General features: G+C 40.3%; 1 protein-coding gene across 1 annotated transcript in view; it reads left to right on the forward strand.

The window, feature by feature from the left end:
- The first annotated feature begins 1498 nt into the window (after positions 1-1498).
- The window catches only part of LOC131942367 (A disintegrin and metalloproteinase with thrombospondin motifs 6), a 55851-nt gene continuing 38891 nt past the window's right edge, over positions 1499-18458 (forward strand). Inside the window, exons 1-2 of the mRNA XM_059302203.1 lie at positions 1499-1622; positions 5785-6212. Of these exons, the coding sequence (XP_059158186.1) occupies positions 1532-1622; positions 5785-6212 (519 nt within the window). The 5' untranslated portion in view covers positions 1499-1531. The remainder of the gene's footprint in view (positions 1623-5784; positions 6213-18458) is intronic.

Raw genomic sequence — 18458 nt, forward strand, 5'->3', positions numbered from 1 at the left:
TGTGTGAAAAAAATAGTTTGTTTTCTGCTGGTGTTCGCTAAAGTGGTATTGAGGTGATGTTTGGAATTTTGGGTACTAATTTTTTTTAAAGCTAAGTTCATTTTGCCGAAATCATCGCTAATCATTACTTAATACAAAAAAAATTACCTTATCGCACAGCGAATTAAATACACTGATCAATTTGTATAACAATTTACAAAAAAAAAAAAGAAATATAGGCCTATATAATTTAGCATTTTCAACTACCGCTTAAATTTGTTTTAATATTTCTTGAGCCCAAAACTCTGTTGTTGAGTATATTATTAATTTTATAATCATTGTATTCATAGCTATGAGAGAAAATGGAAGAGATCAGGGTAACTCACAATCCAAAGGTCAAGATCGCCTTTCTTAATCCTTAAGCCTGAGCTAAAGCAAAATCTAACACGGTGTGTTGTTGTAGGTTATATATTGTAAATGTTAAAATGTTAAGCTCTTAAAAACATAAAACAGTAGACACTTAATAGAATAAGAAACAAGTTAAACATAACTTAACAAACACGGTTTCTTATGATACGCAAGTTAAAAATATTTATATAGCAAATATGTAACAAATTATTAGGTTAAAAAAAATAACACTGATAGCAAATTTAAATCTTAAAAAATAAGTCAAACTAAAACCCAACACCGTTAGCATATATATTATATGGTAAAAATTTTAAAACAAATCTCAAGCGTACCTGTTTGACCCTCAATAACCACCGTTCTCCCTCCCCCCTACCCCCTCCCACCCTATCTTCCTACAGGTAGCTCGTAGACCCTTACCGTGGATGTGATTCGAATACGGACATGAATACGGAAAATTGGTATACAGGGGGGGAAAAATTGATAAGACATTTATGTTGAGAGGAGACAGACAGTTATGTGAAGTCTGTAGCCCACTAAAGGTCGCGCCCTGGGCCTATCTAGCTGCTCTACAGATTGATATGTAAAAAAAAAATTGGGCAGGGGTGGTGGGGGGTGAGCAGACGATTCGTCCCAGACAGATAAAGACGTGTTCGCGCCAAACCGAGCCCACCAAGTAGCACCGGCGCGCCTCCCCTCTCCTGCTCCGCCTCCCTGGGTCTAACTTTCATTGTCTGTCGTCTGGTCTGTAGGTATATTTGTCTGTGTGATCTCACGGGGCTTGTGTCGACGAAATGTAAACTTCGAACGAGATCGGGAAAAAAAATTTCCTTGAACGATTTTTTTTTTAAAAGCCCTTTTTGTGTAACGTAAGGGAGATAAGTAAAGCAAGTACATCAAACTGGAAAAGACTTTTTTTTCCTTCCGATTTCTTATTATATTTGTGATAGGTTACATCTTCATGTTGAGGAACGAAATGGAATACAATCTTTTATTTATAGTGCCGAGTGAATATTACCCGGCTACAAGATGATATATACAACAGTTTGGTAGATGCTGAGTCTTATCAAAGCAAAACGACAGTGAGTTCCGGATAAAAAAATAATAAGAAAGTTTTCAGGATTTTTATTTTCACTTCGTTCACGCGATGTTGTCTGTAGTGTTATTTGGTGTCCTCTTCATGCCGAGTTGGTCACTTAACATGTTTGTTGACAGGGAATTCCTTCAGAGGAAGACAGGTATGTAGATTACAACTTACGTAAGTTTAAAGACAGGTATGTAGATTACATCTTAAATTTTACATATTCGTATTTAAAGACAGGTATGTAGATTACAACTTACGTAAGTTTTAAGACAGGTATATAGGGTACACGTTACATAATCTTACGTGACGTCTTTATATTTAAGACGGGTATGTAGACTAGAAGTTACATAATTTTACCTCTTCATGTTGAAAGACAGGTACGCCTACGTAGACAACAAGTTGCATAATTTGACGTCTTCGTATTTAAAGAAGTATGTGGGCTACAAATTACGTAAAATTTGCGTCATCATGTGGAAAGTTCAGATATGTAGGCTACAAGTTACATAATTTTACGTCTTCGTGTTAAAAAAAAAACAACAACCACCGGTTAGACTGTCGGCCTACCGAAAGGTAAATGAGCACATTGCCCCTCGCTCCCCCCCCAACCGTATAAACACGTAGCACCCCCCCCCCCACCACCGTATAAACACGTAGACATTTAACTTTCTATAGGTTATACATATCTGAAAACGGTTCATACAGGAAGCCAAACAATGGAAGGGAAATGTTTTTATTGCGTGATTGTTAAAATATGAAAACATGGAAATATAACAGTGCTGTGGTTTCATACATAAACCTCTTTACTGTGTGATCACTCAGATGTGGACAGATATTACTTGAAAGCTACACAGCAACGTTGTTTACTCTGGTTGTTATGGTTACTAGCCTATCGCTTAAAACAAACAACTAACAGTAAACGTGATTGGGTTGTTGTTTTTATATGAAAAAATTATTACAGTTATTCAATACTTAAAGTATGAACTTTCGTTATTTTGTTGACTATTATTTATTAAAAATAAATCTGGCAAGCATGTAAGCAAGAAAACAGTTGTAAATTTGCGGAAACCTGACCAATGTATTTAGTACCGTTTAGTTTGCTAAGAGTGGACTCTTCAACGCATGTTCCACTGTTGCTCTACCAGACATACCTCAGCGTTCCACTTTCTAATGTTGAGAAGAATTTGTTTAAACCTAGTGGTCGTTTGGTAGACTGCCCATTTTATTTTTAAACAGAAGGCAATGAGGCGAAGTTAACATTTTGAAGTTCTAAATATAATCAGTTTTTTTTTCCTGTTTTCAACGTCTTTCAACGCTTTTTACCTAATTAGTAAACTGGCTAATATATCCTGTCTTCAAAGATTTAACATTGTTATTATGTAATAAATAGAATGAGAGTTGATAAAAATAGACTTGTACGGATAAAAGTTCGACGCGCTGATGATAGAAAACTCTAAACAATATACCTAAGTAATTTGTATTATATAGGTGTATTGATGATAAACTAGTCTAAACAATAGACCAGATAGATTTGTAATAGATCGGAACCTTGGTGATAGACTAGTCTAAACAATAGACCAAATAGATTTGTAATAGATCGGCACCTTGATGATAGACTAGTCTAAACAATAGACCACATTAATTTGTACTAGATTGGTGTGTTGATGATACACTAGACTAAACAAGAAACATAACAGAGCTGGGCGAAAACGAAAGTAGACCAGCAGAGCCCTACAGCTAGACATATAATCTATAATAATAGTTTCGCTGTCTCTCTATCTATCTATCTATCTGTCTGACAAGAACGCTCTAGAGAAAACACAAGGAATTTAAAAACCTGCACAGTAATTCGAAAAACGAAATATGACGTCGACACATTTAGCGTAGAGTAGAACATAATCTCAAACCAGAGAGTGCACACAGTAATGTAATGACGTCATTGAAACATTGAAAAAAAGGAAATGTTGTCTAATCTAAATGGTTTGCGTGAAGAGTTTCTTGCATAGAATTCTTCGAGTAGGGGCGAAGCCCCACCCCCCGCGTAAGAACGTCTGAGCCCCCCCCGCCTCCCCAACTCAAAAGAAATTTCCTCATCGATGCTCTATAATAAAATTACCGCCTAATTAATGTGTCTAATCTAAAAAGTGGTTTTCTCGCAATTTCTTTAATGCAATTCTTCGCGTAGTGGCTAAGCGCGACACCAGTGTTTCTTTCAGACTTTTTCCTCCCCGGAGAGGGGGGGGGGGTGGGGTGGGGGGGGGGGGGGGTAGGGGGGTGAGTGGGGGGGGTGGTTTTAATTTAGACTTTTTCCTCCCCGGAGAGTAGTGGGGGTACTTGAAATTTTCGGGGGTGGGGGTAGAATTTTCGGGGAGGGGGCGGACACTGGAAAAATTATATAATTATATTTCGTTGAATGGGACGGTATACATGTTTTTCGGGGTGGGGGGGGGGGGTGGGGGTGGTGTGGGGGGGGGTGTGGGGGGGGGGGGTGGTGGGGTGTGTGGGGGGGGGGGCTGGGGGGGTTTTAGTTTAGAGAAAAGAGACAGCACTATCAGCCTAGCGCCCGGTGTATCCTTCCTCAACGGGCCATTTTTCTCGTTTATAAATAGGGGGCGAGCAACTAGCAGCTACAAACGTAAATAAGTAGACACAACATCAGACCTTTGACTGGGTTAAACTGCAGGTAAAATACTCAAAATGGGACGTGGTTACCATGTCAATACTCAGTCATTTCTATCAGGGTATGTCTTCACAATCACTATGTTCTGCAGCTATGTTACGTTGTTATAAATACACCATACATCCTTAATGCTAAATCTAAATAAATAACAATATTGTATCCGTTAGGTGTAAGAAGTAAAATAAATTATGAACAATCTAAACACAGTCGTTCTGCTAAGTTGCAGGGTTATGGTGGTTTAACCTTAATAAAACAACTGAATGTCCGAATCCAAATGTAGCCGCTAATGTTGAATTACTTAGAACAAACAGACAAGCGAGAAGATGCCAGACTTGACCCTAGTGCCTGCAGGTGGGGCAGCTGTTGGTGTTTCTCGCACAACTAGACATACCTGTCGGTGCCGGAGATTCTCAGATAAGTCATCAGGAGAGGAGAGTTTGGGGCACCTTAGAACAGGTGGATGAATAAAGTCTAGGGTACTTTAGAACAGGTAGATGAATACAGTCTAGGGCACTTTAGAACAGGTGGATGGATAAAGTCTAGGGCACTTTAGAACAGGTGGATGAATAAAGTCTAGGGAACTTTATAACAGGTGGATGAATACAATCTAGGGCATCCTAAGACAGGTGGATGAATAAAGTCTAGGGCACTTTAGAATAGGTGGATGAATAAAGTCTAGGGCACTTTAGAACAGGTGGATGAATAAAGTCTAGGCCACCTTAGAACAGGTGGATGAATAAAGTCTAGGGCACTTTAGAACAGGTGGATGAATAAAGTCTAGGGCACTTTAGAACAGGTGGATGAATAAAGTCTAGGGCACTTTAGAACAGGTGGATGAATAAAGTCTAGGCCACCTTAGAACAGGTGGATGAATAAAGTCTAGGGCACTTTAGAACAGGTGGATGAATAAAGTCTAGGGCACCATAAGACAGGTGGATGAATACAATTTAGGGCACTTTAGAACAGGTGGATGGATAAAGTCTAGGGCACCATAAGACAGGTGGATGAATAAAGTCTAGGGCACCATAAGACAGGTGGATGAATAAAGTCCCGGGCACCCTAAGACAGGTGGATGAATAAAGTCCCGGGCACCCTAAGACAGGTGGATGAATAAAGTCCCGGGCACCCTAAGACAGGTGGATGAATAAAGTCCCGGGCACCCTAAGACAGGTGGATGAATAAAGTCCCGGGCACCCTAAGACAGGTGGATGAATAAAGTCCCGGGCACCCTAAGACAGGTGGATGAATAAAGTCCCGGGCACCCTAAGACAGGTGGATGAATAAAAACTAGCCCAACTTAAGACCAATGGATACAGGATCTAGACATACTGTGAAATTAGACTGAGAGTAAAACATCCCTTGACATAGGACACATTTAGATCAGTACACGTTGGGTCCTCACATACTTTGACACCAAACTTTGACAATCTACACAGCATGTGACTTTAGACTTAGAGAGTCTACACATCCACAGACTTTAGACACAACACAAAACAAATGCAGGATATAATTCTATTTAGAATATATATATATATATATATATATATATATATATATATATATATATATATATATATATATATATATATATATATATATATATATATATATATATATAGTCCTGTTTACTTTTCCCCAGACGATATACTGGAGCAACTGAACCATTTTGAGACCACAATACCTCAGCTTGTCGACCACAGAGGCAACTTCCTCAGCTACGACGTCCGACACTCCAGCGTACTACGTCACACGGCCGAGGCCCACTCCCGCGGCAAGCGCTCGGCCAAACGCCCCTCCGGCAAAAAATCCAAAAAGTCCAAAATATTTCTCGACGAGCGCGGGGAGATTGGGCGGAGTCACGTGTTCTACAAGCTGTCGGCCAACGGGCGTGAGTTCCACCTGAACCTCACCCTCAACAACCAGCTGCTCAGCAAGGACTTCGCCGTGGAGTTCCTCGGGAAGTCTTCGAGAACCAAGAGCCAGGAGCAGATCTGGGATTGTCACTACACGGGGGCCAGTATAGGGCATGATGGGTTCGATGCTGCAATCAGTAACTGTAATGGACTGGTAGGTTATCCTTTCTTCCTTTACGTCCATATTATATATATATATATATATATATATATATATATATATATATATATATATATATATATATATATATATATATACATACATATATATATATATATATATATATATATATATATATATATATATATATATATATATATATATATATATATATATATATATATATATATATATATATATATATATATATATATATATATATATACATATACCTATACATATTCATATATATATACATACACACAAACACACACACACACACGTTTATATATATATATATATATATATATATATATATATATATATATATATATATATATATATATATATATATATATATATATATATATATATATATATATATATATATTGATATTTGTATAACCCCGCCAACGCTAGAACGCTAGCGGACCAAGTCAAGTACTGCTTATATAAAAGTCTAACTTCGACATATGCATTTATTTGACTCAACATTACCCATAAATAAACATATTAAGTCAGATAATTCCAATGTAAAAAGTTATACTCGTCAAATGATCACTTTTAAAATATCGGGCTGTGGTGTGTAATCTATTTATAACTAAGCAAGATTTGCTGAACACTAGCTTGAGTAGAAATCCATTTATTTAAAAAAAAAATCTTTTGTTAGTTTAACGTTAAGGTTTTAGCGACGAATACAGGGAGAGAACTCTCAATCTCACGACACAGAAAACTCGCCTGCACCCAGCCATATATTATTTCCCTTGTCATTTATGCGACATGTCTTGAAACTGGATCCCTCTCAACCCAATACAAAAAAATGGCTTCAATACAACTGCCGTTGTTCACACGTATATTTTGAAAACATGGGTTAAAATCTGGTAATATGGCGGCCCTTGGGGGACTTGAACCACGAGTTAGTTTGCTTAAGGTAAAAGACGTACAGCCGGCATGATAACACACATACACACACACATAGAGAGAGAGACACATACACACAAACATACACGCACATGTGTACATACACACACCCACGCACACACATACACATAAAATCGCATACAGACATACACGCTTACGTATACACACATGCATGCACACGCATGCATGCGACCCTTCCCGGCGCCCGGGGACAAACTTTCAATTTGCCCCCCCCCCCACCCCACGGGGACAAACTTCAAACTTTGAATTTGGCGCCCCTACCTCCATATATTTTTTTAATATTCATAATGCAAAACTGCAGCTAAAATGAGCTTTTAATTTTTTTTCAACCCATTTTGGCGCTCGCTAAGGTCGGCGCCCGTGGACATATGTACCCCCCGCTCCCCCCTCTCGCTACTCCTTTGATGCACATATATACATAGAGGCATACAGATACTTATATATGCACATACACACATAGAGTGCAAGCTATAAGACAGGTTTAGTTGTATCATGAAGTTGTTGTCTTGACAAGACATCCTGTCACATATAAAATATTGTCAGCAGCACATATCTCTTGTAATTCAGTGCCTAAAATCACCAACGGCGTCACTAGGTGGGGTGTCACCCGGTGCGGTAACTAAATTTGTCATTCCGCCCCCTTTCAAAAATTTAGCACTTTCGGTTTGGTGTCACCCCTCTCCCCCTACTATTTTTGTTACCTTAACTTGGCAAAACATTGTTTTGACAGTAAAGTTTACGATTTTTGTGGTGGTGTCACCCCCTAAATGGTGTCACCGCACCCCTCGCCCCACTTTGTAACGCCACCGCAATCCTTCCCCCTCCCCTCCTTAAATGACTATATATGACACAATAACTACAAGCAATCTGGAATCATCAATGCATGATGTCATCCCGTGCTCAAAGATATTTACACCTTTAATCGTGTAGAAGATTAATCTGACAAAGAATATTTTTCCATTCCGAAGGACATTTGTTTTCTCCCTTTAGGGGTGACACCCTGTACCGTCCGCCCTGTCTTGTCGTGTAATGCTACAGCCGTCAATGTTGTCCTCGACACCCATTTCTTTACTTCTTTACCTTAATTTTTTCTTTGTTCTAAATCTCATGTGCCAATCATTGTCATAAAAATTATGTATACTGTGTGAAATTGTGCCCAAGACAAAGATCTTTCGGTTCCTGTTGTATTCTGGAACTAGTCACTGAGATCTAACGAACACTCCTATAGTTTATGTTGTTGTACTGAAAAGTATTTCACTGTATCTAAGAAACTGTTCATATGTTCACACGCTGAAACAAGCTCACTATAACTTATTCCCTGCCAGTTGATAATGCAAAAAACTACCTGATTCCAACCCTCGTTTAGAATACACAAGTTCAAGGCGACTGTGTGTTACAGAAATATTGCCAACATACATTCACACATACAGTTGAGTTAAGGAAATACTCTCAACATAAATTCACAGATACAGTTGAGCTAAAGAAATACTCTCAACATGAATTCACAGATACAGTTGAATTAAGGAAATTTCACAGATTTATTTCAGTTAAGGAAATACTATCAACATACATTCACAGATACAGTTGAGTTAAAGACATGTTGTCAACCTATATTCTGTCATTGATTTGCCAAGCATTCTCTCGCCCCGCCATACTAGATGAGTTGTTTATGTCAACGGATAAACAAATTATAAAATTGACTTGTTGATACTTATGAATCAACACGAACAAAACGACATTACAAATAACCACATTAAAGTTATCTGTAATCCCAAGATAGAATGTTATATAAAAATGATAATTCTAAAACGTCAGGGTTCTGAAATAAGTTTTTATTTTAAGCCATACTTTTGAATTTTAACAAAATTAAAAAAAATAAAAACAATAAAAAATTTTTTTTAAAAATTCTGATTCGAAATAGATCTAGACGTCTTGTCAAGATGTTTTTTATATAGAATATTGAGTTCGAAACCTGAAATTTTTTTATACGACGAAGAAAAAAAAATTCTGCACACACCTTACCCCGTGACTGCTCTGAAATCGGGTTTTCCCAAAATGCAGACAAACTTAATTACACAATGGCCGTGTCAACAACTCAAACAATAGTTTTACCTCAAGTCAAACAACGGGTTTACCCATAGGCAGATCGGTCAGCTTGTTTGTGTCTCTCATACATGCGTTTTCATAAGGAGGGGATTTTTTTTTTTAATTTGTGTTTGCATTCCTGAAATAATTGGCTGCGTCTATTGCAGGGTTGTTCTATCGGCTGCGGTGACTTTTTTTTTTTTTCTGTAAAGTCGCTGAGTAGAAAAACACAAAGAAATTACATGATCGCTTATCGAGGGGGAAAATTTCTCAGCTTTCGAGAATAAATGCTTTAGCAATACTCTGAAAGACAGCTTGACGACTTTGAGTAGACAGAAATACATTATTTGATCCTCTTTTTTTTTGGAATGGAGATTCAACTTTTTTTCTACCGTAAGTGTTTTAGTTTTCAACTTTTCGGAAACTAACTTTCGTTTAAAGTTGTGGTCCAGCGCGAACGAAAAGTCTTTAGTTCGATCCTCAGAGGAATGATGTGGTGTCGGGGGTGTTAGCCTGATTGTGGGGGAAATATGACATTAATGTCATGAGTAGTTGATGACATTAATGTCATTAGCAGTTGATAAAGTGCCTGACACTATTTCCTGTTGCGTATGCCAGATTTTGAAGCATTGCCAGACATGCCAACGCGGTTATGAGGGCTGATTTTGTTGATTTTATTTGTCTTCTTTATTCTTAATTGTATGTTGGACGTGATTTTCTCCAACTCAGTTAAATATTACGTGCCACCATTTAGGCCGTTGACTCGTATCTGAGCCTGCTTTCTGGACAAGGGTTCGAACACGGAACTTTCCGCTTTAGTACAAATGAGCTTTACCGACCCAACAACGCCGATCCGGTTTTTGTTTATGAAGTTAAAACAATGAGATGCATGGAATAAATGCGTGAAGTTTATTCCACGTTTTCCACCCGGGTCGATCTGCTAGGTATCGCCATTGAGCCTTGAAGTCTTATAGCACTTAGAGAATCATGCCATAGTCTACACCAAAACAACATAAAACACAATGCATTCACCCGAAGTCGATTTAATTTTAAGATCTAGAGTAGTTTAGTATGGCTAACCCCTAAACGCCACCACAACTGATAAAACGCTTTGAGCTGTTAAATAATGAAATATACCTCTTTAAAACGGCCTTAACAAACGGCCAATGACAAAAAGCCTCTGACAAAACGGCCTGGACGAGTCTATAGCGGGGGTATATTTTATCATTTACTCATCGTTCCACTGTAGTCTGATCTTTCTTAACATGTTCATTTTGATTTATTATGATACGGCAATATTAACCTACACAGTTTACAATACGTCACTACGTCAAAGGGGGGATGAATCTATAAAAGAAGGCGCATCAAAGTCCGACAATCCGTACACACACCATCCTTCGAATTCCTCCCCTTGCAATAAAAAGAAAACCCGAGTTCGCGCATTCCCGTTCTCCACAATCTAGTTCACACGAACAACTGGTAGGCCTACATCAATTTAAAACTAATTTCGATAACAGCTTTCGAGAAAAAAAAATCCAATCTCTAAAAACGTAGACATCAGAATGGAGATCAGAAAGAACAAAGATATCGCAGCAGAAATAAAACGAAAAGACGGCAAATAAATAGCGAATTTTTATAGCCGTTTTTTTTATGGTTATCAATGCTTTGATTTCATAAGTATTTATTATTAGAGCGGGTTTCCCCTAAAGCATAGGACTAAACATACTTATTTTTACAGGTGTGTGTTGGAGGGTTATAGAAAATTGAGGGTGGGGTGTATGGGTTTGTGATCTATAACACCTTGGTGTTCTAGGTGTCTGACTAAGTTCCACCTGTAATTGTCCAACAAGAGCTCTTCAGACGGACAGGACTTTAAGCGGGAATTCTGCAAGTCGTCTGGGAGAGAGTGTTCTCGAGTATATAGTTGTTGCTGTTCTTTGTTAAGATTAAACGTTCTGTTGTCTGCGATTCCTTATGGTTCTCAAAGCGGACGATTCAGGTTAATTGTAGGTTCTCAAACTGGACGATTTACCAATATCGTAGAGGAGTTATATAAAGCGTTATAATAATGTAATCTACTCATTCTAGTTTTCCCTACGGTACCCGTTTCACCTTCCATCCTCATCTTCTTCTAGAATTTTTTTTCTCCGAGATAGGTTGGGGGAGCACTTGAAATATTTTTTTGGGGGGTGGGGGGTGCGGACTAAAATTTCCGGGGGGGGGGGGGGCGTAATTAGAGTAGCTAAGACTTGTGTAGCCATAGCTAAAATAGCTGTTTAGACTAGGCTGATAGCCATGTAGCTGTGGCTAAGATAGCCATTTAGCCTTGGCTGGTGTAACCGTGGCTGGTGTAACCGTGGCTGGTGTAACCGTGGCTGGTGTAACCGTGGCTGGTGTAACCGTGGCTGGTGTAACCGTGGCTGGTGTAACCGTGGCTGGTGTAGCCGTGGCTAAGATAGCAATTTAGCCGTGGCTGGTGTAACCGTGGCTGGTGTAACCGTGGCTGGTGTAACCGTGGCTGGTGTAACCGTGGCTGGTGTAGCCGTGGCTAAGATAGCAATTTAGCCGTGGCTGGTGTAGCCGTGGCTGGTGTAACCGTGGCTGGTGTAACCGTGGCTGGTGTAACCGTGGCTAAGATAGCAATTTAGCCGTGGCTGGTGTAACCGTGGCTGGTGTAACCGTGGCTGGTGTAACCGTGGCTGGTGTAACCGTGGCTAAGATAGCAATTTAGCCGTGGCTGGTGTAACCGTGGCTGGTGTAACCGTGGCTGGTGTAACCGTGGCTGGTGTAGCCGTGGCTAAGATAGCAATTTAGCCGTGGCTGGTGTAGCCGTGGCTGGTGTAGCCGTGGCTAAGATAGCAATTTAGCCGTGGCTGGTGTAGCCGTGGCTGGTGTAGCCGTGGCTGGTGTAGCCGTGGCTAAGATAGCAATTTAGCCGTGGCTGGTGTAACCGTGGCTGGTGTAGCCGTGGCTGGTGTAACCGTGGCTGGTGTAACCGTGGCTGGTGTAGCCGTGGCTGGTGTAACCGTGGCTGGTGTAACCGTGGCTGGTGTAACCGTGGCTGGTGTAGCCGTGGCTGGTGTAACCGTGGCTGGTGTAACCGTGGCTGGTGTAACCGTGGCTGGTGTAACCGTGGCTGGTGTAACCGTGGCTGGTGTAACCGTGGCTGGTGTAACCGTGGCTGGTGTAACCGTGGCTGGTGTAACCGTGGCTGGTGTAACCGTGGCTGGTGTAACCGTGGCTGGTGTAGCCGTGGCTGGTGTAGCCGTGGCTGGTGTAACCGTGGCTGGTGTAACCGTGGCTGGTGTAGCCGTGGCTGGTGTAGCCGTGGCTTGTGTAGCCGTGGCTGGTGTAACCGTGGCTGGTGTAACCGTGGCTGGTGTAACCGTGGCTGGTGTAGCCGTGGCTGGTGTAACCGTGGCTGGTGTAATTGTGGCTGGTGTAGCCGTGGCTGGTGTAACCGTGGCTGGTGTAACCGTGGCTGGTGTAGCCGTGGCTGGTGTAACCGTGGCTGATGTAACCGTGGCTGGTGTAACCGTGGCTGGTGTAACCGTGGCTGGTGTAGCCGTGGCTGGTGTAGCCGTGGCTGGTGTAACCGTGGCTGGTGTAACCGTGGCTGGTGTAACCGTGGCTGGTGTAACCGTGGCTGGTGTAACCGTGGCTGGTGTAGCCGTGGCTGGTGTAACCGTGGCTGGTGTAGCCGTGGCTAGTGTAGCCGTGGCTGGTGTAACCGTGGCTGGTGTAACCGTGGCTGGTGTAACCGTGGCTGGTGTAACCGTGGCTGGTGTAGCCGTGGCTGGTGTAACCGTGGCTGGTGTAGCCGTGGCTGGTGTAACCGTGGCTGGTGTAACCGTGGCTGGTGTAGCCGTGGCTGGTGTAACCGTGGCTGGTGTAACCGTGGCTGGTGTAACCGTGGCTGGTGTAGCCGTGGCTGGTGTAACCGTGGCTGGTGTAACCGTGGCTGGTGTAACCGTGGCTGGTGTAACCGTGGCTGGTGTAACCGTGGCTGGTGTAACCGTGGCTGGTGTAGCCGTGGCTGGTGTAACCGTGGCTGGTGTAACCGTGGCTGGTATAGCCGTGGCTGGTGTAGCCGTGGCTGGTGTAGCCGTGGCTGGTGTAACCGTGGCTGGTGTAACCGTGGCTGGTGTAACCGTGGCTGGTGTAGCCGTGGCTGGTGTAACCGTGGCTGGTGTAATTGTGGCTGGTGTAACCGTGGCTGGTGTAACCGTGGCTGGTGTAACCGTGGCTGGTGTAACCGTGGCTGGTGTAACCGTGGCTGGTGTAGCCGTGGCTGGTGTAACCGTGGCTGGTGTAACCGTGGCTGGTGTAACCGTGGCTGGTGTAACCGTGGCTGGTGTAGCCGTGGCTGGTGTAACCGTGGCTGGTGTAGCCGTGGCTGGTGTAACCGTGGCTGGTGTAACCGTGGCTGGTATAGCCGTGGCTGGTGTAGCCGTGGCTGGTGTAACCGTGGCTGGTGTAACCGTGGCTGGTGTAACCGTGGCTGGTGTAACCGTGGCTGGTGTAGCCGTGGCTGGTGTAACCGTGGCTGGTGTAATTGTGGCTGGTGTAGCCGTGGCTGGTGTAACCGTGGCTGGTGTAACCGTGGCTGGTGTAGCCGTGGCTGGTGTAACCGTGGCTGGTGTAACCGTGGCTGGTGTAACCGTGGCTGGTGTAGCCGTGGCTGGTGTAACCGTGGCTGGTGTAACCGTGGCTGGTGTAACCGTGGCTGGTGTAACCGTGGCTGGTGTAACCGTGGCTGGTGTAACCGTGGCTGGTGTAACCGTGGCTGGTGTAACCGTGGCTGGTGTAGCCGTGGCTGGTGTAACCGTGGCTGGTGTAGCCGTGGCTGGTGTAACCGTGGCTGGTGTAACCCTGGTAAAGATAGCCATTTAGCCGTGGCAGTTGTGATAAAGCCCCTGACAAACCACCAGCTGTACCTGCCAAAAGTCAGACAGTTGCAGGATCGGGTTCCACCAGGTAGGTGGTTAATTAAAACGTGCAGGCCAATTATCTGGTTAAAATCTGGTTTAATGAGGTGAATGATACCAGGGTCATATAAACGTGAACGTCCGTATTTGATACGCGAAAAGTTAACATTGTGCAATATTTTTTTTTCGTTGTAGAAAACATAAGGGGAAGTAATGCTTGTGCATAGAGTGAACGTAACATATCCGATGGATTCTATTTATTTAACAAAAAGAATAAGTAAAATAAAACAACAGAAGTTTAAAAAGTATAAAAAGAAAAGAGAAAAAAATAACGGTATTATTTGTAAAACGGTAATATAAAACATTGCTGACATAGAAGTAATGCTTATACAGAGAGTGAACGGAAAATAGCCGATGGATTCTATTTATTTAACAAAAAGAATAAGTAAAATAACACAACAGAAGTTTAAAAAGTATAAAAAGAAAAGAGAAAAAAATAACGGTATTATTTGTAAAACGGTAATATAAAACATTGCTGACATAGAAGTAATGCTTATACAGAGAGTGAACGGAAAATAGCCGATGGATTCTACTTATTTAACAAAAAGAATAAGTAAAATAAAACAACAGAAGTTTAAGAAGCATAAAAAGAAAAGAGAAAAAAATAACAGTATTATTTGTAAAACGGTAATATAAAACATTGCTAACATACGAGCATGATGTTGAGATTGATGTAAATAAACAATGCTAACCTGAAGTTATGTCTAAGACGTTTGCCAAAGAGATAAAATAAAAAGGATTTATGATTGTTCTATGGATGAGAATGTTGTGTTTGTTCTTTGTTGGGGGTGGGGGGGGGGGGGGATTGGGTGAAAAATTGGAGGGGTGGGGGGTGGGGAGAAATATATATATATATATATATATATATATATATATATATATATATATATATAACATTTACTTTTACCAGTGTGTGCCCCCCCCCCCCCCGGAAGAAACACTGAAGATAAGGATGGGAGGTGAAATGGGTATCGAAGTGAAAACGAGAATGAGTAGATTACATATAATGTAAATATATAACACCTCTATTTTTTTTAAAAATAATTGAGCAGCCTTTTTAAATTCCTGCTACCTGTAGCACTACACAATGTCGCTACCAACAACCACATAGCTGTTTGATGGCTACAGTATCACGTGACATAAATTGCGAGTGACCTTCACATTCTTTTTATCTGCGGCCGTTCCCGCCCGGAAGTGGCGATGTAGCCGCCGCCCCCCTGAGAAAACAGACCAATCAAGACAAAGGCACGTTCTTGACTAGGACACGCAGTGAATTTCCCATCCCCTCATCTGAATATCGGAAATTTCCAGACGTCTATTTATAGAAACAGCAAAGTTTCCAAATAATTTAGCTTGAATTGACAGCTCCCGACCTAGTATTCCCATCGCAAATAAAAGGTTTTCCCCGGAAGTCATGGATGTGGTGTTGTACGACAGTTTCAATCAGGACAATGAAGTATCGGTTTATCCACGAAAAAACAAAAAAAAAAACAAAAAAAAAACAACAAACAAACTGTAATGCAAAGATGTCTAAAATAAAGAATTACACATACGCCTCTAGATCATGTACATGGTTAACTTTAGGGGAAAAAAAATCAACAAATTAACCAGAATGGATTTGAAAATCTCTCAGTTGACTCTTTTGAAATGGTACATGCCCTGAAAAATCTCAGGTATTGTTTTAGTCTGTGTCGAAGGTTAAATTAGGATCTCACATATATTTCTCTATATAGGCATACACTAGCTTTGGTTCTCCAAATCAACTGTTTATGTGTATTATTTTCCTTGAATTCGGTTGTGTTACCTATTTTCACATGGTGCCAGTGCCGGCGCCAGGTTATTTAGCGCCCTAGGCAAAACCTATAAAAACGCCTCCTTTCACAAAAATTAATTACTAAAACATACGTATAAGAAAACAATTAATTAAAAGTGACATATTAATTTATCATCAATTGCATAAGCGTTATAAGTAGACATCAAAATAACATTTTACTTGCCTCCTTCATCGCAAAAGTTTGTACTAATTTCTTCAATTCCAGGTTACAAGCGTAATCACATTTTATTGAAAGTGTTGCTAAGTCCACGAGTCTACTTTGTACTTTACGACATAGCCCCCCGCCCCCCCCCCCTCCCCTTAGAAAATTTTTAGTGCTCTCCCCTACCTTCCGGGGTGGAAAAGTCTGGAAAAAACCAATGAAAAAAAAGTTCTTGTAGTGTTGTGCTCTCTGCAGTCCTCACAAGGCGAGTTCCAAAACGGAACTTACCTGTTTTAAGCTTGGCTGTCTTTGGTTATAATTGTAAAATGTCTATATTGTGTGATTATGTAACGATTATTTAGTTTTTGAAAAATAAAAGGTTATAAATGTTATAAATTCCAGCCTAAAATTGTTATGTATGAATCCTTTAGGGGAGGGTGAAAAATATGAAAAGACAATTAATTAGGTGTTTCTTCTTCTTCTTTCTTCTTCGTTCTTAATTTTTAGTGTTGGAAGGGATCGGGCCTTATCTGCCAGGTCCAACCAAGAACAAACTACGAGGCAGCAGTTGTTTGATTTTGGAGTTGTTTTTCAGCTTGATATGCTAAAAAAACATACCAAACTATTTTGTTTAGAACTTCTGCGCTATATAATTGTTACAATAGCAAATAATAACTTAAAGGTGTATTTATACGTAAGCGGTCAACCTAAGGTGCAGGAATTTGAAATGAATGTAGTTAAGCAACGAATTATGTCCCATTTGAAAATCCAAATACCAAAATTTTATTCAAGGGAAAGAACTTTCACAAGAATGGCTAAATTAACCAAGTGTAACTAAGAAATGCTTGAAAAACACAATTAAAAGCTTTAAATTTCTTTACGTAATAATTATAACAAATCTTTTATATTAGCTATGTAACCTTGTAAAAACAATATATTTTACTTATTAAATACTTAACTGTAGGTTTTGTTTAAAATTCTAAAAAACCTAAAAAACCTGTAACTTTATTATAACATACTTCTATACAATATTGATGACATTACCTTACATTTATGGTAATACCATCATGACTAATCTAAAATTTTGGATCCCATAAACAAAAGGGACAAGAAAAACTAATAAATTAAAAAAGGTTTTTTTTAATTTTTAGTATTTCTTTAAATTTAGACGTTTTGTATTAGATCTATGTACAAGTAAACCATCTTAATGAATGAAAGTAGGCTACAAGTGGGAAAGAAATGTTACTATTGTAAATCTGTATCAGTCCTCACAAGCCGGTGATGAAAACTGTAATACTAAAGCGAACACACAACTGACGCTATAAATTACATGTCTGAGGCGACAAAAAAAAAAATAAAAAAGAAAAGAAAAATAAAAATAAAAAAAAAAAATAAAAAAAAAAAATAAACGAAAGGGACAAAAAAAAAAAAAAAAAAAAAAAAAACAGGGACATCTTTCGAAAGATCAAACACGGGTAACTGTTTTAGACATTGCTAGAATTATTGATTGAATAAAAAAAAATATTTGAAAAAACAAAGTTAACAGTTAGTTATAAACGAGCTGACCCGCGGCGTATCATACGCCGCTATTTAGTTGTTTTATTTTCTACTTTTCGGTAATTCATAATTTGTGAATTCGACAGTACCAATGCTGCCACTGAAAATATTTGTTTTAAAACTTTATCAGTAGGTCGTTAAGAACAATACTACCCCACCCACCCTCCTTTCCCCCAACCCCTACCCTACACCCCCTCCCGTGAAAGCAGCATCCTCTTAGTTACCTCCCTTAAGTTTAGAATCGTTTCAAACTAAATCATCTGCCCCTAGTAGCCGTCACCAAATCCGGCTCTATGATTGTAAACATTTAACGTAAACTAAAGCTCACCAGGCCACGTAGGGGTGGGGGTGGTAGGGAGCGCGCTTACGGCTTGTTTTCTAGCGTCTCCAAGAAGAGAATTATATATATAGATTCTATCCTATTTAATATTATATATTAATACTTTAAGAGTGGTAATATAGATTCCTAAAAAAACTAAAGATTTTTCTACAAGAGAACGCCTACCTTTCTCATGTGTTCCGTACGGAATTGAAATCATCTAACTTACGATAAACTCGACTACTCGATATACTCTACTACATTCACAACACATTATATCAAACTTCGATACCTAAACATAACTAGACTCGATGCTCCAGAACTATGACACCAATTCGCTTAACTTAACCAAGCTCTACAAATGACACTCCAA

The sequence above is a fragment of the Physella acuta genome, unplaced genomic scaffold (assembly GCF_028476545.2).
Source record: "Physella acuta isolate Inbredline_101_S28 unplaced genomic scaffold, ASM2847654v3 ptg000403l, whole genome shotgun sequence".
Lineage (NCBI taxonomy): Eukaryota > Metazoa > Mollusca > Gastropoda > Physidae > Physella > Physella acuta.